The sequence below is a fragment of the Talpa europaea genome, assembly GCF_964194135.1.
Source record: "Talpa europaea genome assembly, chromosome: 6".
Classification (NCBI taxonomy): domain Eukaryota; kingdom Metazoa; phylum Chordata; class Mammalia; order Eulipotyphla; family Talpidae; genus Talpa; species Talpa europaea.
Genome location: NC_140072.1, coordinates 89,621,562 through 89,645,619, shown reverse-complemented (window position 1 = coordinate 89,645,619; position 24,058 = coordinate 89,621,562). Strand labels below are relative to the sequence as shown.

Here is a 24,058-nt window from a genome sequence, read left to right as displayed (position 1 = left end):
CACATCACTAAGGTGTGGCTCAAAGAACACACAGACCAGATACAGGTTCTAAATCTAGCATTCAGTACATGCCAGGTAACGCTGACCTGAGTTTCTTCTTCAGTAAAAGAGAGACAAAATTGATGTTGGGAGGAATGTGAGAATATAGCGATCTGTGATGCTGTGGCCTAGTGTCTGGCTTAGACTCAGACATATCTGCACTAGAATGTTAATACACCACTTGCTAGCTGTGTGATCTGAAGTGAATTTCCAAGAGCCTCAGATCCCTCTTATGTTAAGTAGAGGGGTAATAATACCAACTTTGTAAGGCATTTAGAACAGCTCCTGATACCATAAAAACCCAATAAATGTTAGTAAGTACTATTTTGGTGGCAATAATTAATAGCATGGTATTTGGCACAGATTGACACACCATAAATGCTAGACTTCCCTGTCCTCAATTTTATCATTTTCTAGCATTAACTGGAAGGTGAAAAGAAACATAATGTTAGTTATACTAACCCTGCAATAATTAGGAGGAAAGCATAAAAACTGGAATGAAGTAAAATAAAATTGAGTTATAACATGAAGTACCTTTAGATATATGGTTGGTGCAAAAATATTAAAATATTTTTCTCTCTGCCTTATAGAGATTTGGAAGGCAATAGAATAAAACATCTCATGAATTCTACCTTCCTCTCGTGTGAATCTCTCACAGTGCTGTAAGTATACAGTGAACAAACACAGATGAGGGGCAACTCAGTAGTATTGGAAATCAATAGAAAACTTTGACAAGGAACTTGAAAGTAGTATTTTGTTTACAGTGTTTGTCCTCTGCAGTGCTAGAAAATGCACCCATGATTTTGATAGTGGGGTCTAGCCTTATGCTTAGCTGCCCATCATTTAGGTTTCCAGGTGTTCTCATTATTTCTTTGTATCCTCTCAGGTAAACTGGCACCTAATCCCAGGATCACCAAAGAAATGAGATAATGTGTGTGAAAGTGGTTAGTCACGCCACTATTGTTAATGCCCATAACACATATTATTTGATGCCTCTCTTTTTCTCTCTAAAGAAAAAAATAATAATTGCATGATAAAGAGAAGGACAGCTAATGTATTCTGACTGGCCAAAGGTTTCTGATTGATAAATCTGGTTGTTTATGTATTTTGTGACAGCAGGAAGGCAAATGAATTGGTTAAGTGGCACATTTCCACTGGCAAGCTCAAAAACACAAAATTGCTTTTGTTTTAATCATAGTTTTCCATATCTAATATTTGCTGTTTGGATTGGTGGTTGGAAATGAAAAATCAAAGTATATCCATTTATAATAATCTAACCACTTTTCTCCAACAAAAAGATAAGACTTTTTTGCATATTTGTCACTGAATGCAGAATAGGAGTATTTAGTAAGAACAAAGGCTGTCTCATTTAGGAGATGCAAAGGGTTTATTCTTTTTCTTATAGATAATAAGAGAGGACACTGGAAAACTATTTTAAAAAGTTCCATGAGCTTCTATTTTACAGCTCCATCTAGCTTTTGAATCATTTTCACATTCATTATCTCATTTGTTAATACCTCAGTAAGGCTGTTAGTGGCTGATTCCTCTTTTGCCCTGTGTCTCAAAGGATTCCATTTCTAAATGAAAGAAAAGTAAGATTACTATCCTTCCACCAAATCTAAAATGTGTTTGTGTCCCCAGGAACTGCTATGGAGTTGGTTCAAGCTTTGCTCTTGCTGACCATCTTCTCCTAAGAAACGTGCCTTACACAAGGATCCTCTCAAAGCCTTCTCTGGGAATTATTAACAGGGTCAAAATTTGACATTATATGTGTGTTTTGGGAGAGAAACACTTTTTGAAATAATTAGAATCCAAACAAAGGGCAGCTTTGTAAACCACACTCAATACTTCAAATTACTCATGGCAGCACTTCCTGGAGAGAATGTGGATATCCTTGGTGAGAAGCTAATGCCTTGTGTTCCACACCGGAAGGTGCCTCACTTTGAGACTTCAGTAGAGGCTTATTAAATGACACCCAGATCAATGGCATCTCCCAATGAAAACTGGTTATTACAGCAGACACAAACCAACAGTGCTGACTCTCACCATGTCTTACAGGTTTCTGCCTAGAAATCAAATTGATTTTGTTCCAGAGAAGACATTTTCTTCATTAAAAAATTTAGGAGAACTGTAAGTAGCTTTGTCTACTAGGAAAATAGGATTGCTTCTTCCAGGATTATAAATTTAACTGACTAGTGAGATTGCTTTTTCACTAGTAACAATCAAAATCCTGTAGACGGCTGGATATTCAAAATCAAACAAGAAAACCAACATTTTCCTAAAATCAAGAGCAAATTAAAATCAGACAGTGGACTTAATATGGATTTAGCTCACTCTAATTTCCTGCCGATTTTCTCCCAGTGATTTCATATATATATGTGTTTGGGAGTAAAAGAGTGTTCCATAACTCCTAAAACTCAGGGCTGATTATTCCTGGTGATTTGAGTACTGCCAATTTTCAATAAATTGCTGTTGAATGAGTAACTGACTGACTGAAATAATATTAATTGCAACTGAACAAAGGCATGAAGATGCTTATTATCCCTTAAGAAATTATGATTTCTAGAGTAGATGGAGAAGTTACAAAGGTCTAGAATGAGAATTAGGCTCATTGAAAAATATTCAAAGATGTCATGTTATTTTCTTCTGTTCAAATATATATCTTATAGAATGAATCTTTTAAAAAACATCTGTCTTGCCGTTAATTGACCGCTTCCCACAAAATTATGCATCATTGGATGTTCAAATTAAGTCTGTTACATTATAAGTACTGGCGATTAGGACAGAGCACTCCCCCTCCTGAACTGAGGTCTGAAAATAGAAATTATTACCTTAATTAACCTCTATCCCATCCTTTATACCTTGTTTTAAAATCCAGAAGAACTGGGACATGTAAGTCATTTGAAAAATAATTTATAACTCATTAAGATATTTCAGTCTAATTAGTGAGTGTCATGAACCAAATCAGCATTTACTAAATGCCTAGCATGTGCATTAAAACTAAAAATATTATCATTTTATGACAAAAATTAAGGGTAACTCACGCAGAAGAGTTCCCTCGTTTCTCACAGGGGCGTTCCTGATCAGACCTTGGAGGATGGGTGTGGATTTGGGTCAGAGGGATAGAGTGCGGTAGCATCACAGAACAAATGGGCATGTTTTCTGTAGAAAGCTAAGGAAAGAGTGGTATGACATCCATATATTAAAAAATTATCCTTTTATCCTAGACTTAGGCAGAACCAGACACATCTCCCAAAAAAGAGCCAATTCAGAGATGCTTATTATCCCTTAAGAAATTATGATTTCTAGAGTAGATGGAGAAACTACAAAGGTCTAGAATGAGGATTAGGCTCATTGAAAAATATTCAAAGATTTTGGTTTTTTAAAAGGCCATCTATAGCCCATTCCAATCCATTTAATATTAGTGAGCTAAAAGAAATTCAGAAGTTAATGGAATAAGACATTTATGTTTTCTGAATTTGTAAAAATGTTGACTAAGTTTGATGTGTCTTCATTACAACAAACCCTTCCTGGAAAGAAATGAGCACACATAGATGAGGCTTGGAAAGTCCTTCCCCCTTAAAGACTGTACTTTATTTTTCAAGGGAACTCTCTGCAGGCCATTTCTAGGTTTTCAAGGTCACCATCATCTTGTTCTCTCTGACCTGTGCACACCCATGGCTTTCTCCCGGCCTGTTACTCAGATCCTGCCTCTCACCTGGGACACTACATTAAAATTTCCAGTTGGCAGGACCCCTACACTTGGATGTCATGACAGCATCTCAAAAACAGTTTGTCAAAACTAAATTTATAGATGGTCCTTACCTCACAGTCAGCTTCTCCCCTGGACTTACCATTTTAATGGTATATGCATCCTTCCTGCCAGATGACTCCAGGAAAATCTGCTCCCTTTTCCTTTATTCTCTTTCTACTTTAAGAGCTATCAGACTATAATCCCTGCGAGTGCTCCCCCACCACCCTGCACCCTTTAATCCTCATCAACTCCCACCTGGTCCAGGGTCAGAGTCCCCCAACTCTCTGGCTTTCAAGCTTCTGACAGAATTTTCACCCCGTAACCTATAGCCTATTATACCACTGTCCTGCTTACTGTTCTCCTTCCTTGTTGCCTGTTATTTATTGAATTTCTTGACACAGTTCTCAAATGTCAGTGTGCAGAAGAATCACAGGGGATATTGACTGTACATGCATGTCAACCTGGCTCCCTTGCAGAATTTCTAGTGTGATAGTTCTGGAGTGGGCACCAGAAATGTACTTTCTAATATGCATCTTCCTTGATTCCAATGACTGGGCAATATTCTGGGAAATACTGCCTTGGAAGGTGTTTCTGATCCTTCTATCCTGTCTCCATCTCTCCCCAGGCTCACCTCCCCTACCTCTCCTCATCCTTTCTCTTCTCCTTTCATGGTGGACCACTTGCTGACTCCTGAAGATGTCACTGAATTTCATGCATCTGTTTCGCTGATCCTGCCTGTCCCCTCCCCTAAAACACTGCTCTTCTTGAACTCTACCTATAAAAATCATCAAACTTTGTCCAAACATTACCTAATTTCCCAGGCCAAGTTCAAGGACTCCATCTCCTGATTTTTATCTGTAATTATGAAATAGAACTTGTTGTATTCTTTCCTTGTTTTGTAATCTAGTTGTTTACTCTGACACTAAGCTCCTTGAGAGAGAGAGCTAAGTCTTAGTTACTTCCAACTCCCACATATCCAAAAGCAGTTTCAAAGTACCAAAAAAAACCCCAAGAGTTTTATTTGACTCTTAGGTAATTTCACATCTGTTTCACTTTTAACAATATTAGTTCAGGATATTTGGACACTTAGAGATTCCTTATTCCTTCTGATCCTAAGAAATCTCTTTTCCACATTCTGTAGACATACTTCTTTTTGAGTCCTTATGTGTTGGATAGTCCAAATGTGTGAACTTTAACATTCAATATTATTGGAGCATAAATTGTGTGGCCAATACTATCTTGTTAGAATGTAAAGCTTCCTCAGAAAGCTTCATATTTTGTTGGGCAAACAAGTTATCACCTACATGGACCAAGTAGGAATCACAGAAACTTATGACTGGTAGAAGTGTACAAGGAGTACCAAAAATTTAATCAAAGTAGATATTGAAGCCAGGTCGGACATGTGTTGGAAAGGATGTGAGAGGAAATTCCAGACAGGAACTGGATGAACAAATTGTCACATGTCTGAAAGTGATAGAAAACATATCCATTTGGCTGACTCACGTGGCCTGGTTGTGTAACAAGTTATCAGGTTGGTTAAATTGGATCATATTTTCTATTACATCAAATGGAATGAATAATCGTGAGCAATATTAACTATGTCATTTATTTCTAATGCAATTGCTTTGGGTTTTAACTGTCACCAACAGGGATCTATCTAGCAATATGATAATGGAGCTACCACCCCACATTTTTAAAGACTTGAAGCTTCTACAAAAACTGTAAGTTCTTTTTGTCATCATCAGATTGAAATGGCAACCACTTGAGCTTCCAAAATAATAATGTCCTGATGCTTCTCCCCTTCTTCCTTCTAATGGTACAAAAGGAGTCTGTCGTCCAATCCTCTTTTGTATCTTCACAAGAACCAGTTTGAAAGTCTTAAGCAACTTCAGTCTCTGTAAGTGAAATAAAATAGTATGTTGATTATCATTTTAGTAGATGTACTTTACCTAGAAATATATTTATGTTTAAATGATATTTGATACACAGAAGGGTTGTTCACTTGAGTATCCTCAGATGGTTGCAAAATTTGGTTGCCATCAGATGTTTGTTGAAAGACAAAGTCTCATTTTGCAACAAAGTCGCATACCATCCAATAGGCTTATAGATCATTTCTGTATTTGAAGCTATATGTCACTCCTTCAGGAAACTGGGTTCATGTGGAAAACTCTTATCCTACAATTATCACAGAGAATTAAATTTTCAATACTTTTTTTTTTTTTAGATTTTTATTTATTTTATTTATACAAGCACTGGGTACAGTCAGAAGCGCGGGAGGGTGAGAGAATTCACCAGAGCCAGAGCGGGGAGCAGAGCAGGCAGAAGGACCGAATCACACTGCTGAGGGGAGCAGCGGGCGGCAGGAGAGGTCTGCGCGCCATGTGGGACCCTCCTCTGGTGGCTGGGGAGCAGCCGGGGATCGAACTGGCGCCGCAGAGGCCGCGGGCAGCTTCGCAACCCGGTGCTCAACAGCTGCACCACCCGGGAGGCCCAATTTTCAATACTTTTGTTACTGAACAGTTGCTAAAACACAAATGAGGTCAGATTTGCCTGCTTTTTTCCTTCCCCTTTCACTCAACAATCTATTTTATACCTGTCTATAGTACATAAGTTTTACTTTTTCATCAGTAAAGAAAATATTATCCCACAAATGTGAATATTCAGATAAAGTTACTTCATATTTTAAAATGTAAAATGCACTGTTTCAAATAATGTGAAGAACTCTGCCAGTTACCCTTTGAATGTCATCACTCCTTTCCCATGAATAGCCACTGGTAGTTAAAATTGATTTTCTTACTTTTACAGAGTATGCTATATTACTTGATCTCAGCCTAAAGTTTTTCTTCATTTAATTCCAGTGGCCAATGTTTAATATCCCCTTTTATTCTTGTTAAATAGTTTTCTATTAGAGTTTAATGCAAGATATATGATCTCTCTGAATAGATATTAATGAGCATTCCACTAATTAAAAAGACTTGATTCCTGCTCTCAATAAACTAGAATATAAAACACTCAAATTGAATACTTTGTTTTGATATAAGATTAGATCTCAGGATGTGGACAAAATGGATCTTCACTTACCATATACTGGTCTGAAAGTCAAAATATCAAGTTCCCACGTCATGAAAAGTCAAAGTAATAACTATTTACTTCATTCTTTCTTCATCTCTCTCTCTCTCTTTTTTTTTTTTTTTTTGGTCTCATTTATTTTTTGCTACAGATTTATCTACACGCCCACTTCCTATTCATTGAGCACCACCTATTCATAGCACTGTCTTAGACATCCAGGATAGAGTAGCTGCTGCTCTTTTGGACACCATAAGCTATCAGTAAAATAATTACACAAACCATGTAAAGCTAAAATTTTAGGTCCAGCAGAAAGCTGGAAAGCAGAAGAAGGGAAAATTCTTTCAAAAAGATTCAAAACTCTTCTGCCGGGGGGACCTTGTGATGATTCAACAGTATAATTTTTTCTACCTTTCAGCTCTGACTGAAAGAGCAGGGTGATTCTTCACTGAAGTACTCAATGGGCCAAAGAAAACTTAGAACCACAACTTGAACTCCTTATTCAGATTAGTCAAAATGAAACTGAGAATCAAACATCTTCAAAGTAAAAAGAAAAAGCTTCTGGTTTTTTTTTTTATTTTTCTCTCTCCACTTGTGTTTTCTGAAAACATGGCAGACTTCCATAATTCATGCTATCATTCAAGAGATCTTCAAGGAATCTATATTTGAAGAGATGTCTAGATAATGAGGAGTCTAGGGGTTATCATTGGAGTCTTCTGAAGACATTTTATGGGGCCCGAAGGAATGAATGGAAATATATTTCCCATTGTTGTCTTATAAAACAATTGTCTTGAATTGGAGCTCTTCCTTCTGCCTCTGTGGATTTCCACCCCAAAGACATATAGACGAGGGAGAAATGACTGGATTTAAATCCAGATTCTCCAACAAACCCATTTCAGTGATACTCTCAGGTTGGAAATATTAGCTCCTGTCTGAAACCCTCTAACTCATGTGATGTGGTTCAAAAAATCAGGCTACAAAACCAATTTCATAATCACACAAATCAACACTGTCATTTTTAAATCAAAGAAATGAATGACAGTGTTCTTTAGAATGTATTTCTGCTTATGAAGTGACCAAATCAGCCCAAACTTATAGGAGACAAAAATAGAAATGGTAATTTTCTAAGATAGTTTATTGTAAAATATTCATCCTAATTTGAATTGGTTGCATACAAATCAGAAGAATGATATTTAGGATGTGACAAAGAATGCAGTCATTTAAATGTTAATCCCTTAAAGCATTAAGCCTATTGTTCATGTTTTTTCAGAGACCTGGAAAGGATAGAGATTCCAAATATAAACACACAGATGTTTCAGCATATGAAGAATCTATCTCACATGTATGTATGTATAAAAGAGTGGAGAGCAAAGTGAAATGTTTCAGATAATCTCATGTAAACTGTCTAATGTATCACTGCAATGTGTTTTTATGCAAGAAAAGTCTTTTTATTGAGAACTTTTTAATTTTGTCACCTTTGGTCCCTGTTCAAATAGAGTTCAATATTATGATGTGCCGACATGAATGACACTTCTCTCTGGAAACACGCTGTTTATCCAATTGAGGCCCAATAAGAGATCAGGGTACCAGAATGCCACATATTACACAAGATGAAGTCACTGGCTAAATGGTACTCAGGCGACCTGGAAACATTAATTCACCTCACATGAATGAGCAGTCGGCTGCTCTAAGATTTGAGCCCTTAGGAAGAAAGGTGCTATATAAATTCCAGGTGTTGTTACTGTTACTAAGTGCACTACAAAATGGAGGTAATTAATCTTTATAGTAGTTTTGATAAGTCACTATAATATATTTGGCTAAAGTGCACTGTGTAAGTTGTGTTAATATATTGTGTTTTTGACAATCATTTCTTTATCAACTGTATAATCTATGTGTTCATTTTTTTCAAAAATTAACCCTTGTTATCCACAACAATAGGGAGGATTCGATGTAAGATTACAAGTTGGGTGCAGCAAGTGGATGAAATGGTTGGTGTGAAGGTGCTCTTTTGGGATAACATTTTATTACGTCTGTGCAGTAGGGGTAGCTAAAAGATAAGCATTTGATGCATATCCAGATGGTTTTGTAATTTGTCTTTCTGTGGCACCAAAGGTAAATATTTAATGAGGCTATCAATTCCTTGTTGCAAGCAGAAATGTGAGGTTTTCTTAGAGGAATTCAACCATTTTAGAACTTGACGGAAAATCTGCCATTTTAAATGTGAATGTCAGGTTGAGGTCCAGAAGGACCCAACAATTAACAGAAAGTTGGTTTGATTAGTTACTTCATGCTAAGTGAACTTTTTCATCCCCTTTGCCCGCCACTTATTGAAACACCTCCACCCCAGAGTCACCATTCCTTCCATCTGCCAACCAGAGCCATGGGCACAGCAGGAGGAGAGGTTGAATCTCTGAGGGATCCTAGCTGGCTCTATCTGAAGACAGTGGACATGGTGGAATCCTGAAAGAACAAAGAGATCAGGTCAAGTGTGTGCCAGGGACTCCAGGAAAGGAGAAGAAAACAAGGGAATTACACGTCAAGACCCTTTAATTATTTAGATGATATCAGGAAGTTAGACTATAAATTACTCCAGGTCAGGGATTGCCTCCTATTTCTCCACCTGCTTATCCAGCATGAAATGATCCATCATTCATTTGCTTATCTAAGAAGGACTTGTTGACTTCCATGTGTCAGGGGAATTATTTGAGATCTGAAAACCCAGGGATGAACAGGAGAGAGAATACTTCGTGGAGCTTCAGAGCATAGACAACTAAATAGTTAATAAGTGCTGTGAAAAAAAAAAAAAAGTAAAGTTAAAGGAACAGAGGGAGGATGTAGATGGCAACATACAAGTCCAAGAGATGTGACATGCCAGCATGCTTGCGTGGAGGGTGGGGTATTCCTGGCACTGTCAAGGGAAGAATCTTCCAGGCCGCGAGAACAGCAAGAACACTATACCAAGAAGGAGATGAGCCTGGCTCAGAGGTGGAGGATTCAAGAGAAAGGTCACTGTGTCAGAGTGAATGATTAAGAGGCGGTGAGGTAGATTCTGCAGCCAGTATTCTGATCATGGGAGACTTTGAAGCCATGGCAAAATAAACTTGCTGGTCTAGAATTAAAAAGGGAGATGACCCGAAAAAGTTTAGATGCAGAGATATGAACTGAAAGAAAAATACAGAAGTATAAAATTAGTATGAGTTTTATGGGAGAAAATCCTAAGCACACAGATTTGGGGAATGGTGATAAGTCAAGTGGCCATCCCAATTCAAACACTGCAAGATTCCACAAGCTTAAGTCATAAATGCATTGATCACAAACAAGCTTATATTTTCCTCTAGAAATTGCTTGAGCCCTTCCCAACCCCTGTAAGACATCTGTGTTTAAGGCAACTGCTGCTTCTCCTAGCTCCAGTGAGATGACTTTTCCTAGTCTCAGTAACTCTCCTTTCCTGCCAGTGTCACGGAAAATGAGACTAGTCGAAGTGAGTATATTTAAAACTAAGTAGATGACAGGATTGTTTTTAGTGAACTGTTGTTGGTCCCTTACATCCCAAACTCAAACCCCTGAATGCTTGCTAGCGATCAAATTAACACTGACAAACAATTTATTATATTACTCTGGAGAACAAGCCAATGTGATGGGGAAAAAAATAGTCCTGGACACCACATTTCTCATGTCTTCTCTCCCTTACTTCACACAAGCTATGGAATTTCTATGTCCTTTAGGTTCTTCATCTTACTATCCAGAGTAACATAACAATTAATAAAGAACTCTATACTTATGTAATCACTACTAGACAAGAAATAAATAGATCTAGTGAAGTTGCATACCTAACAGAGCTGCAGCCCTAATAGGATGACAACTGTAGTTCCTCTGTCATTGCTGTAAAGTGACTCTTTTTTTCCTTTTGACTTTAGTTATTTCAAAAACTTTCGATACTGCTCCTATGCTCCCCATGTCCGAATATGTATGCCCTTGACTGACGGCATTTCTTCATTTGAGGACCTCTTGGCTAACAATATCCTCAGAATATTTGTCTGGGTTATAGCTTTCATAACCTGCTTTGGAAATCTTTTTGTCATTGGCATGAGATCTTTCATTAAAGCTGAAAATACGACTCACGCTATGTCCATCAAAATCCTTTGTTGTAAGTATGTTCACAATCTAAATAGATTTAGGATATCGTCTGTGAGTTGTGCACTAGATATATATTGGCCTTCCGCAAATGACATTTAGTGTCAATTACATGTACTGGGAATTTTTTCCTAAGTGTGAAGGTTCTGTTTTACTTGGCTGCTCTGTTGTAGATTGCATGGCTTTACAGTGCTTTAGGGGTACACATCCCTGGAAGTTATGTCTTGAAAATGGGGTAATGGTGAGCACATGAATAAGGGATGGACTCCAGAGGACAGGTTTTGGATTATAACACCAAATTTGTTTACCTTCAATTACAATAATTCCCTTGCTCCTAAAGCCCAGGAAATTGTCCTCTATTAACTATGCAAGTAAGTCATGTTTACTATTTAAAGACTAGCTCCCCACAACTACCTCACCATCCCCATTTTTGTAACTATAAAACAAGGAGGCATCTGGAACTTTAGAAAGAGCATACCTTTTGAAACCCATTGGCTTCTAGGTACTATTGCTGGTGTCTGCATTAGTTCCTTTAATACAGATTGAAGGAAGTTGCCCTAATCAGAAAACTAAGATGCTGGAACTAAAACTAAACAAAGTTGAAACAGAGATGTTGAGAACTCCAACACTGTGTTGATTCCTCAACAGGTGCAGACTGCCTGATGGGTGTGTACTTGTTCTTCATTGGTTTTTTTGATATAAAATACCGCGGGCAGTATCAGAAGTACGCGCTGCTGTGGATGGAGAGCTTACAATGCCGCCTCATAGGGTTCCTGGCCATGCTGTCCACCGAAGTCTCTGTCCTGTTGCTGACCTATCTGACTCTGGAGAAATTCCTTGTCATTGTCTTTCCCTTCAGTAACATTCGTCCTGGAAAATGGCAGACCTCAGTGGTCCTCATTTGCATTTGGATAGTGGGGTTTTTAATAGCTGTAATTCCACTTTGGAATGAGGATTATTTTGGAAACTTTTATGGAAAAAATGGAGTCTGTTTCCCACTTTATGATGACCAAACAGAAGATTTTGGAAGCAAAGGGTATTCTCTTGGAATTTTCTTAGGTAAATTATATTTTTCACTTCCTGTACATACATGATTTTGATGTATATACCATAAATTTCAGTAAAGGAGAACTTGTCTATTTCAAAAAGTAGGTGAATATAGTCAAGACTTTTTTAAAGAAAAGCTCTTGTTGTATATCGGTAAAAGTTTTCATTAAACTTTTTATTGTATAGAGTTAGTGTAGAAAACAGCAACATACTATCAGGACCTCTGGGGTTTCTTTTTGTTAGCTCTCAGACCCTTGGAGGGTCATGTTCACTCATGACTGAGCTAGAGGAATCCTATCTTATCCTGTAATTCCTCCAAGTTATTTGAAGGATACAATACAAATAAATAATTACAATAAAACTCTGGAACTTGCTAGCAGAGGATTATCAGAATGGAAATACCAGGAAGGTTTATTGTCTTTGATAAATACAACTATAACATCAGATACTTAAGAAAACTCTTTGCTTTTCACTTTCTTAATGCCCCCAAATTTTTTACAAAAAATAGATCCTACCTATGAAATCCTGTTGCTATAAAGAATGTGGATCCAAATGAATGAGAAGTTTAATCCTTTAACAGTAAGAAAGTTTGTGTTGTCTAAAAGCTGTCTCTCCTGTTTAAATTAAAGCTGTTTCCTTGTCCTCTTCTTAGCTAGGACAGTATTATCCTCTCAACTCCCCTTATCCATCTTCTCCCCTCATCTAAACAGGCAACAAGCTTCACTATCCTTTCTTTTCCATCAGATAGTTTTGTTTAAATATGACTCTGTCTCCTCTTTTTTCCACTGCTATCACCTTTCACTAAAAATCTGCTATCTTAACCTTGAGTTACTACATTAGCTTTTACTGGCCTTGTGGCCTTTGGGGCCTTTCTATCCTATTTATCTGTTCTCCATCACTATTATAATCTCCAAGCAACCAGAAGAATGTGTGTGCCCTTGGTCAGAGACCTTCAATGACTCCTCAGTACTGCCAAGGTCAAGTTTAGATTAGTCACTTGAAACCCATCACAAAATTACCCTAACTACTATTCCCAGCTTTTCTCCACTTTTTATTCTTCCTTTGGAAAAAAAAAACACAACATTTTTATTTGCACTTTTATCTTATTCCTCACTTAGTACCCTACTTTATAGTTGATTTTTCATGAATTTGTCACACCTCTGATTTTGTAAACTATTTCTAGCACAGGTACACTTCATGAAGACTGTCTCTCACACACATATGCTCACACACCCACACACATGCACACATACATATATACCTATATAGCTATTCCATTAATTGATTCAACATGAATTTATTAAACACCTACAATAGGCCATGCACCATTTTGGGTACTGGAGATACAACAGTCATTCCTCACAGATCTGCAGGTAGAGAGTCTGGAGATAAATAAACACATCTGAAGATAAATAAACACATCCTTACATCACAGACTGACAAATGCCGTGAAAGGAGGAGTACAGGATGTTCTAGAAGCCGCAGATGTGAGGACTAGGGGCAGCTTTCCAGCAGAGATGAATCCAAACTCAGGCATAAAAGATGAGGAGGCTTTAGCCAAGTGAAGGCAGATGTTATGTTCCAGGAAAAGACAGAGGATTTAGAGGCACAGAATTAGTAAATAATCCCAGCTGAAGGATGAAAGCAGCTGGGTATGATTGGATCTTAGTTAAGACATGGTGGTGGTGGTGGAGGGAGGGGCGTCCTCTTCAAGGGTTTTAACACCTGTGATATATTCCAGATAAAGAAATACACACACATCATCATCATCTGTGTATACTGACTGACTTGTAAGAGAAGGCAGCGTAGTGTTCTTTCTTCTCATTACAGAATATAATACAGTTTTTTAATTAATGTTTTTATTTTTCAGTAGTTTTTTTAGGAAAAAAGTTGCAAGGATCCTATATACCCTGACCCAGTTTCCTGTGTTAACACCTCACATTCAGAACACACACTTTTGATCCTTTCTATAAGTCTCTTTTTAGAATTTGTACCAGAGCAACATCTTCAACAGTCATCTTATTTTATTCTTAAATTCCTAACAAGAAGACTAAGATAAATTAATTTTATAAAACTCTAATGCATGTGTTTGTAATGAAGAGTTTATGGAAAATTAAATGTTTTGGATAAAAGCAACAAAATACCTTGAATTTGTATTATTTTCCCCAGATTTTATTAGTTTTACATACAGTCTAGGGTCAGATGAATTTTTTTAAAAAACTTAAAATTATATGTAAAGTTTGTGTTTATGATGACAAATGAGATTATCAAACAGAATTTTCATCAAAGCATGAGCAAAATAATGATTAAGAAGTTGACTTTATAAGATAGTGATGTTAAGTGAAAATTCTGAACATATGTGAGCAAAAAGAGTGATTCATAGACTTGAATTTTTTAGATTTTTTCTTATTCTTCTTTTTTAAAGTGAATGCTGAACTATAGTAATTTAAATTACTGCAAGCAACATGAAGAAAAATAAATAATAATGTTTTTATTCTATGTAATGCTTTTAAGATAAAAAAATATAAGGATTAATGTTTCCAAAGCTATTATTTTCTTGCTGTCCCAAAGTTATCTTATTCATATTTGTAAATAAAGGAATGGGGTCATATTTTTTTTTTTTTGGAGATGCACACATCATTATAGCAATCCCTTAAATTTTGAATGTACAGAGAGCTAAAAAGAAAATAGCATTTTTCTTGCTTAAAAAAATAGCTAAAATTTACTTCATGATATGCATAGATCTGAATTTCAGGGATCTCTAATTCTTTATAAAGGGTTTATGTATTTTAAATTTATTTTTGATCTGGTCAACTGAATTCTTGTAATTTATTCCAACTTACAGTCTTGGACTTGGAGTTTTAGTTGGTTACTACTGGGCTTAGACAAAAGAATGTTCCTTAGAAGTATAGTGAAAAAACATCATAGTAGACAGCATACATAATGCTTTTTACTGTTGACTTTTACACCTGAGATGTTAAGAGGTGTACTTTTCCCAACAGGTGTGAACTTGCTGGCTTTTCTCATCATTGTGTTTGCCTATGTTACTATGTTCTGTTCCATTCAAAAAACTGCCTTGCAAACTTCGGAAGTGAGGAATCACATTGGAAGAGAAGTGGCTGTTGCAAATCGTTTCTTTTTTATAGTGTTCTCTGATGCCATCTGCTGGATTCCTGTATTTGTAATTAAAATTCTTTCCCTCTTCCGGGTGGAAATACCAGGTCAGTCTCTTCTATTATTCCCAAATACACTGTGCCTTCTTACCCTCTTTGTTTGGTGAGGCCAGACATACATACATACATATGTACATACATACATACATACATATATATATTACAGTGTCTTACATACAGTAACTTCTTACAGTAACTTCTCCATTAATGCCTACAATGTCAATATAAAGAATTATTATTTCTCTGTCTTTTATGATCAGTATTCCAAAATCAAAATCTGATAATGGAACAATCCAGAGAAGAAAATACAGCAGCTAGAGAAACTACATCTTAGTGTTTTGCTTTACCTGAGTTAGATACTGTTTCTTAACCAAGAGTACACATAGAAAACCAAAGTATACATGCAGCACATGTATACATACATGCATATATACAGCTCTAACCCAGAGCATCTGGGTTTTAGTACACACAAAGTAAAGTCTGTATCATCTAGGGATGTGTGTCTTGGAAAAGATCCCCCCATGGCTCTGACACACACAGCCCTGGTGGAGAACCTATCTGTCTCAGGCCCAGCCCAGTCATTGTCTCCTGGGTTGTGGAGGGCTAGGTGTTCTGTAGAAGCACTCCATCAGAAAGGCCAGGTTCCCCACTCACAACACAACTTTAACCAGAGAAAAATCACCTTTCTGATTAGGATTTTACTTAAAGACCTTTCTAGAACCTAGAAATCATAACTAGCTTGGGTTCCTCCCACAGCGTCAGCCTGATACTCGGTGAAACAGTTTGGGATTAACTCTTGGCTTCAGTCTATTCCAAATCTACTTGGGAAGTGCACCCAAGGCACAAATATCTGACTCATCTGGTTCTCGAGTGTCAAGCATGGGGTTGACACCTGGGAAGCCATTATGAAGGAGTAATAAATGTACAGTTTGGAACAATGAACAGCTGGAACAATTTACTTCTCTCCGGCTGGTGCATGAGAGACCTTGTCAAATGCCTCACTGCAAAATGACACACCATATCCCCATCATCTGCTTAACCTATCAGCTTGTCTCACTCTAAGGCACAGATGGCGCTTGAGCCATGTAAAATGTAGAAATGAAGATCGAGAAGGGAGACCAGGGTTGACGATTTGAAATGGAGCCTTTACTAGATAGCATGAACGGAAGCTATAAGAAAATGTTCAATCGCTGGGGGAAAGCCAGGTTTACATGACGAGCAGAGTTCGTGAAACATAAGCGACCACAATGGGTTTGCAGATAAAAAGTCTCCAGTCTACCAGAGCTACCTGGATTATCCCCATTTTTACATCCTAACATTTCTAATTCAACAAGATTAAGATGTCTTTTGGTCACCATTGCTCATGGTATAAAGTTCAAGCTGGAACTAGCATGAAAACATTTCTTACTCTCACATATTCTATGCTCCATGTTCTTTAAAATTACTGGGCTTTTAGTCTGCACTTTTTGATGTCTCGCCTTTGCTGAAACTATTCCCTCTCCTGGATTATATTTTTAAACTATAAGATTCTAGCCTATTAAACCCTCTTCTCATATTTCAAGAAAGCTAAATATTCCTTCTTCTATGGTACCATTCCAGACTTCTCCCCAAACTACTCACATCCAACTCAGCTGCTTAAATGCCTATTGCCTTCTGTGTGCAGATTGCGAATTTAACTTCATTTACATTGCCTCATAGCAGTGTTTTTTTTTTTTTAATGTGTTCATCACACCTTTCAGAGTATAAGCTGCAGGAGGGTAGGGTACATGATTTATTTGTCTGACTATATGATTTTCATATAGCATTATTTAATAATGCATTTCTAATTAAGGATACTGAACTGGTCCAAGAATGATGTTAGAGGTGGATTTGTCTTATCAACCTCCCCAACTCCTGTTTCACATCTTTTAATGTCTTTCCCAACCCCAGGCACTGGCTTTCTTGGATGGGAGGAAGCCTTGTTGGTGCAAGAAGGGCCAGGTGAGACAGGCAGGATTTATGTATTTTAAATATATTTTTGATCTAGTCAATTGAATTCCTCTAACTTATTCCTGAACTAACTCTGCCACTGACCAGTTCAGGGGACTTAGCAAAATCTCCTCAGCTGAAATTCTGAGACCTCCAGACCATTCCAAGAGGGTCTTTCAAGTTCCTTTCACTTTTAGTATTCTGTGAGTCTACTAACTTCCTTGAGGTGTCTTCTCTCTGTATTAGTTGCTAGGGCTGCCGCAACAAAGTACCATGGACAGGGTGGCTTAAGCAACAGACATTTATTTTCTCATAGCTCTGAAGGCTGGAGTTCTGGGATCAAGATGTCAGCAGATTTGTTTTCCTTGGAGCCTCTCCTTGGCTGACAGATGGCACCTGCTCACCATGCCCTCACATGGTCTTTCCTCTGTGTGCACACTCCCTGGGTGTCCACATGTGCTTTCTTATAAGGACATCTCTCAGATTGGAAAAAGGCCCACTCTAATGGCCTCATTTTAAATTAATCACATCTCCAAAGGCCCTATCTCCAAAAATAGTCATACTCTGAAGCACTTGAGGGGAGGAGAGGCATTCAAAAAATAAATTTGAGTGAACAGGGGAGGACACAGTCATTAGCACTCTCTGACTTGGAATCAGGATCTGTCTAGTGATCAAGGGTATGTGATAACAGGAGTAATCATCATCCTTGGAGTCTCTAAGGCATTTCAGACCATGCTTGGGAACTATAACAGGGAAAAGACCTTGTGAAAACATGATCAGGACACACAACAGTCTTTCTAACCCATCCTGTCCCCACCCTTCAAGAACTTTGTGGTCTGCTCCATCATGGTATGTCACTGATAGTACCTGGTGTCAGCCCCCAAAGCCAGCCAGCTTAGCCTACATGTCTGCTAACCTTAAGTACTGAGTCACCCTGAGACTGAAAGAGAAGCCACATTTCTAAGAAAAATTTCCTTTGGGACACAACAGACAAAAACCAACTTATTTTGCTTTTCTTCAACTATGATCTATTTATATCATATATTTTTAAATAATTTTTAAAAATTCATTTTTAACTAAGTAATATTGAGGTACCCCATCAGGTATTACCACCATAGTGAGCCCACCACCCACTCACCCATTTTCCACCACTGTAGACCACTGAGCTTCCCTCCTCTTTGTTCTTACTCCTTAACCCTACCCTCCCTCCCTGCTTGGTTCTATAGTCAGCTTTCAAGGGTTAGATTTTCAGCTTGTCTTTACTGACCATTAATTTAGTTAATTTATATTCCATATATTAGTGACAATTAAGGACAAGTAATATAGTAATATAAATCTAAGACATGCTAAGCATAGGTATTTTTCTTCCATATTCCTTCTAGCTAAAAAAAATTAAGGACAAAAAAAATGACGGTATGGGGAAAAAAGAAAGCAAACATGGAAACAGAGGAAGGAGATAAAAAGGGGGGGTAGGACAGATAAGTAGTAAGAGAAGAACTGGAAATGGAAAGAAGGAGTAAATGGGGCTAAGAAAAGAACAAGGAAGAGTGTCCAAGGGAGAAGAAAATGACAGGGTTGGGGAGTGAGGAAAATGTAAGGAAAGATCACCTGCGCTGGGACATCTTCAAGATTTTGAAGATGTGGAAGGAGGAATACAGTTAGGTGAGAATTGGTGGAAAATTGCAGGGATTCATGCTAAAAAGGGCCTTCAACATTGCTGACTCTGGCACAAACTCTGATTTCTATCAAGTTACTTATCATTTTCCCCTTTCACAGATAGAGCAGTTGAGGCATAGGAAGCTTAGGTGATTGCCTTAGATAGCTAAGAAGTATCTGATCTCAGAGCAGGCTGCATTTAGGGGAAGAAAAACACTCATTGTAATCAGGGAAATGATGTACAGTGGCCCCTTTACCAATGTGAACACTTACCTCCTCCCTCCTCTTGCTGCCAAATATCTGCATGTAACATTTGACTTTCTCCAAACTACTCTAAAGCCTTACTGATAATGTATGATTAACATACACTGTATGTGATATATATTGTATGCTGTATTATTACCATAAAGTAAGTTAATGAAAAGGAAATGTTATTAAGAAAATCACAAAGAAAAAGAAAATACACTAACAGCACTGTACTATATTTATTAATACTGTTAGTTCACATCATCCATTTACAAGAAAATCCACAAATCAGTGAGCCTGCTCAGTTCAAACCCCTGTAGTTCAAAGGGCACCTGTACTTGGAAGGGGCCTATCATCCAAAATTTCTTCTCATAAAGAATTTTCGAGGCATCTTTCCTATACTATTGTATTAGTATTTGTAAGACTTCATGTAAAAATAATTCTGTAAGTTTGGAGAATATATTCTTTGTTTTTCATATCTTCAGATTCCACAGACAGTAGGAATATGAGGTGGAACAATAGGCCCTCCAGATTTAAGTCAGGATCAAGGTTAGGTCTAACTCTAGAGCAGAAGTTTCCTGAACATTGTTCTATTGATGAAAATTATGTCCTTATTTTCCTATTTTTCTTTATAAAAAAAAGGTAATCTACACAGTAAAAAATACATTATGGTCAGTTTATAATTCATGAAAGTATTTCCTTTCATTGATTATACAAAACCTACAGAATCCTTACTGAAATTCAGAAAAATTTATGACATCGCTTTTATGTTCTTCCCTCAGAAGAACAACCCTGATTCACTAAGATGAGCGAAAACACAAGTAAACTGGGTAGCCTTCTCCAAGAGAGCACTCACAACAAACTGTTATGTGCATTTGTTTGTATTTAAAACCTCACTCCTCTTTTTCACACTCCTTTTCCCTCTCCAGGTACCATCACTTCCTGGATAGTCATTTTTTTCCTTCCAGTAAACAGTGCCTTGAACCCAATCCTCTACACTCTCACAACCAGCTTTTTCAAAGACAAGTTGAAACAGTTGCTGCACAAGCATCGGAGGAAAGCTAATTTCAAAACTAAAAAGAAAAGTTTATCTACATCCATTGTGTGCACAGATGACTCCTCCTCACTTAAACTTGAGGTTTTGAACAAAATCACCCTTGGGGACAGTATAGTGAAGCCAATTTCCTAGTGATGGTTTTGAATCTGCACTTTCAATGGACTACCTAAAAAAAAACAAAAAGTACAGCATTTGGAAAATGACATCACCATGCTTTTCATCTTCACCAGTAGCAAGCCTTTCTGCACGGAGAGCACAGCAGAGTGACTTCTGGCCTTGCGTTCCAGGGGCAGCTGCACTGCTATCCACTGTACTGAGAACTGTACCTAAGGGTTCCTGTCGCCCTCACATGGCTGAAATGCGCCAGTGAATGCATGTATAGTAGGTTGACATGTATTTGATCTCTAGCTAGTCAGCACTACCTACTACCAGCAAATATTCACATGTTAGTACCACATAAGTCTGCTTTTAAATTGAGATGTCCTCTCAGTAGAATAAAAACATTCACAACATCTAATTTTAGTGTAACAACAGAAGACTGACATCTCTTTCCTTGTCTTTTCAATGTCCAATAAAACCATCAGCATCCTCCTGAACTGATAGCAAAGGATTTCTGAGATGTTCATCCCCCTCAATTCCTGTCCTAAGAAGGCGGGTAGAGTACAAATGCTGGGAAAGTTCATATAAAGTTACCATGTGTAATATATGCTCAGACACACACAGTGATGAAACCTCATACCAGTCACCTTGTTGACTTTTACTTAATGTCAGAAAAGCTTAGACCTCAGACAAGATATTTTTCTTGTTCCCAGGCCACAAAGGAAAAATTAGGCACTTCAAATACCAAAAAAAAATATATTTTACCATGTTTTTAAGTATAACTTATTTAACATATCTCTATGACTGGCAAGTTATGCATTCAGAGAACGCACAGATAAGAGTGTTAAAGGAAATTTAAGAAGTGTGCTTGATTTGGGATCATTTGCTTGGTTGGATAAATTCCCATTGTTTTTAACAAAAAGGCCAGTTAAGTTTGGATTTGCATTTTGCAAATAAAAAGTGAAGGCCTGGACATGTTTTTATAACTAAAGTTCATATGTGAAAAACAATTCAGGTGAATAAAATTTTATTTTGCATTTGTCCATATATTATTTTAAGTTGAATAAAGACCATAGTAAGGTTTATTGACTGGTAGAGAATATGCTTTCCAGATCAAGTCAGGAAACAGGACTTCAGTTAACAAAACACATCTTAGATTTTTCTTTCTCTTCTCTTTTTTTTCCACAGTGTGAGGCAGTAATTTAATTTATTTGTTGTTCACATCATCCTGAGTTCCTGTAATGAAATGCAGGGTCAGACACTGCCTGGCAATACCAGTTATCCCACTGCATAGTAAATGAACTATCAAGTTGAATTCAGAAAAGAAAGATTCTCAGACTTTATGTTTATCTCTCATTGCTTAATATTTACTAAAATCATTATGTGAGTTTTGTCATTTTGATCAAGTGGGAGATTTTTTACATCAATGAAATCTTTCCATCGGATTCTAGAAATGACATTCCTATTCACTAATGAAGCTGCCCTTTTCCATATGGTTTCAAACTTTTCTTCATCTTGTCTCTTCACTACGACTAGTCACTTCTTAACATGTTTTCTATATTTACCAACATTTTATTAAACTTTACTTGCCTTGATCATCATATGGTTTATTTCCTAATATACTTCCCAACATCAAGGACATGAAAAAGGAAAAGACCCTGAGCCTAGGGAACTTCAATCTTAGCACAAATGTGTCTCTTCTCTTCATGGAAAGCATGAAACATGGCCCATGAACCTAACATCTGGGAACTGTGTTTGTGAATTTCTGCACTCTAACCTTTGAGCAGTGGACATGAGAAGCACAAGGTCAAAGACATCAGGGAAGTTGGCAACGTATCTCACTGAAGAATTGATGGCTTGGTGATTTACAATCTTATTCTGTACTGTTATGTATATAGAAAACCATCAGAAATATATTTGATTTTAGCATTTTATATTCTTGTCTCTGAATTGAGTAAGTGCTAAGTGGTAGGTCAGATTTGTTTCATAAATGCAGTATTTCTGTGTGGTTATGAAAACACCAGCTCTGTTCATCAATGACTTTCCAAAATAATATAAAAATCAATTAAATATCACTACAGAATTTAAGAGGTCATACAATGTGCTGTCTCTGAGTGGGAGAGGGTGATGACAAATTACTTGATCCAAATCCCCACCAAAGATCTACACATGACCAACATCTTGTCTTGAAAAGAAAAAGATATTCTGAAAAGTCCATATGAGTCTTTAGAGAAATGTACAGAAAAAGGGTACGTGAGTTATCTGAGTTAGACATAGGTAAGCTTGTTAACATCACTTTGTTTCATTTTAAGGTTTATTTCTAATAAAAATTAAGTTTCTGTTCATTGTAGTTCCTGAAATAGATTCTTGATAATCAGGGATTTTATTTTAATATTTTATTTTATATAATTCTTACATCATTTTTCATTTTTGCACAATGTATGCATTTTCATTTTGGTATAATCAGGGATTTTAAATGAAATTACAAATATCTGAACTTTTGTACATAGGTAGCAGCAGTATTATCTTCTTCCAACCCTACTTGTAACCCAATTTTGCAGTTCCATGTCCTATTCTTTTTAAAATCACCGATCCATGAAAACAGACACATACCCTATTAGTTGTCTCTTCATGATCACTCTGAGGCCAGATTAAGTCAGTATTTGACAGTTTGTTACATTTCTACTTGTGCTATAATTTCCATAATTTATCGCACCCAAAATGATTCTTCACTCAACTTTGTCATCCTGAAGTTTGTAAGCAACTCAGAGAGGCAGAAAATAGACATGATAGAATCGAGAAATGGCAAAATTCCACCAATCATAGTCACCCCATCATTTTTTGAATGCCCAAGAGTGTCAGAAGGAAATATATCTTGTAAAATCAGCAAGGAATTTGTGTAAGACATACTTCTTTTTAGCTTGTATTGTAATATAAATACTGCATATAGTCTTATACAACATTTACTCAAGAAACAAAGTGTTAAATGTAAGTATTTCTGTTTTCTTATTCTCTTGCACTGGTGAATAAGAGAGGAAGAGTGATTACAAAGATCTATCTTAATATTTATCTGATTATATATTTATCTGCTTACATGTCAGATGTCTGACATCCTGTTTAGGAAAGATGGAAGATACATAATAACAATCTTGTTTACTTCTGAACCAGGAAAATGAAATTAAAATCATCTATTTCCCTTTTAAATGTCTTTTCTCAGGAGGATATCTCAAAGTCCTTGAAGAAAATTTCTCAAAGCTTGGAAGCTGATTGAAACTTATTACTCAAAAAATTTCATTAAAATAGTCTCCAAGATATTTTCCATATGACACACATGGGAGAAATAAATTACAATTAGAGAGTAACAAGGCCAAATGACAAAATTGTAGATCCAGGAATGAGGATCTTTTGCCATCTGATCATCCTGGGCCAGCCTCAGGTGGCACCCCTTCCTCCAGGACCTAAGCAAATTCATAATTATTTTGAGTTACAAAGTTTTAACTAGTTCAAATACAAGAAAAATTTATTTTTGGACTATCTGGAGACTAACAAAACTTACACTTGTTTAGTGATGCTAGGGTGATCAGTGACTGACTCAGTTGTGACTTTGTTTATTTTTTGTTTTTGTTTTTTTTCTGTTTTTCTTCAGTGGTGACTTTGTAACAGAAGTCCTTGTGGTGATGTATTTACCTGAGGACTCAAGATTCCTTGTGTTGTGGGTTGGGTGTTTGTTTTTTTTATCATTTGTTCATTTTGTTTTGATTTTGTCTGCTCACTTTGCTGTATTGGATTTTCTCCACAGGAGCTCTGTACTCTCCAGTA

The 24,058-nt window shown here is 36.9% G+C and overlaps 1 protein-coding gene across 1 annotated transcript in view; it reads left to right on the top strand.

Annotated features, from left to right (window-relative positions):
• The window catches only part of RXFP2 (relaxin family peptide receptor 2), a gene marked incomplete at both ends in the record, with an annotated part of 55,842 nt that extends 35,570 nt beyond the window's left edge, over positions 1–20,272 (top strand). The window contains 9 exons of the mRNA XM_084235488.1: positions 630–701; positions 2,098–2,169; positions 5,443–5,514; positions 5,619–5,690; positions 8,130–8,201; positions 10,777–11,006; positions 11,642–12,052; positions 15,043–15,261; positions 20,013–20,272. Of these exons, the coding sequence (XP_084091614.1) occupies positions 630–701; positions 2,098–2,169; positions 5,443–5,514; positions 5,619–5,690; positions 8,130–8,201; positions 10,777–11,006; positions 11,642–12,052; positions 15,043–15,261; positions 20,013–20,272 (1,480 nt within the window). The remainder of the gene's footprint in view (positions 1–629; positions 702–2,097; positions 2,170–5,442; positions 5,515–5,618; positions 5,691–8,129; positions 8,202–10,776; positions 11,007–11,641; positions 12,053–15,042; positions 15,262–20,012) is intronic.
• Positions 20,273–24,058: the final 3,786 nt, after the last annotated feature.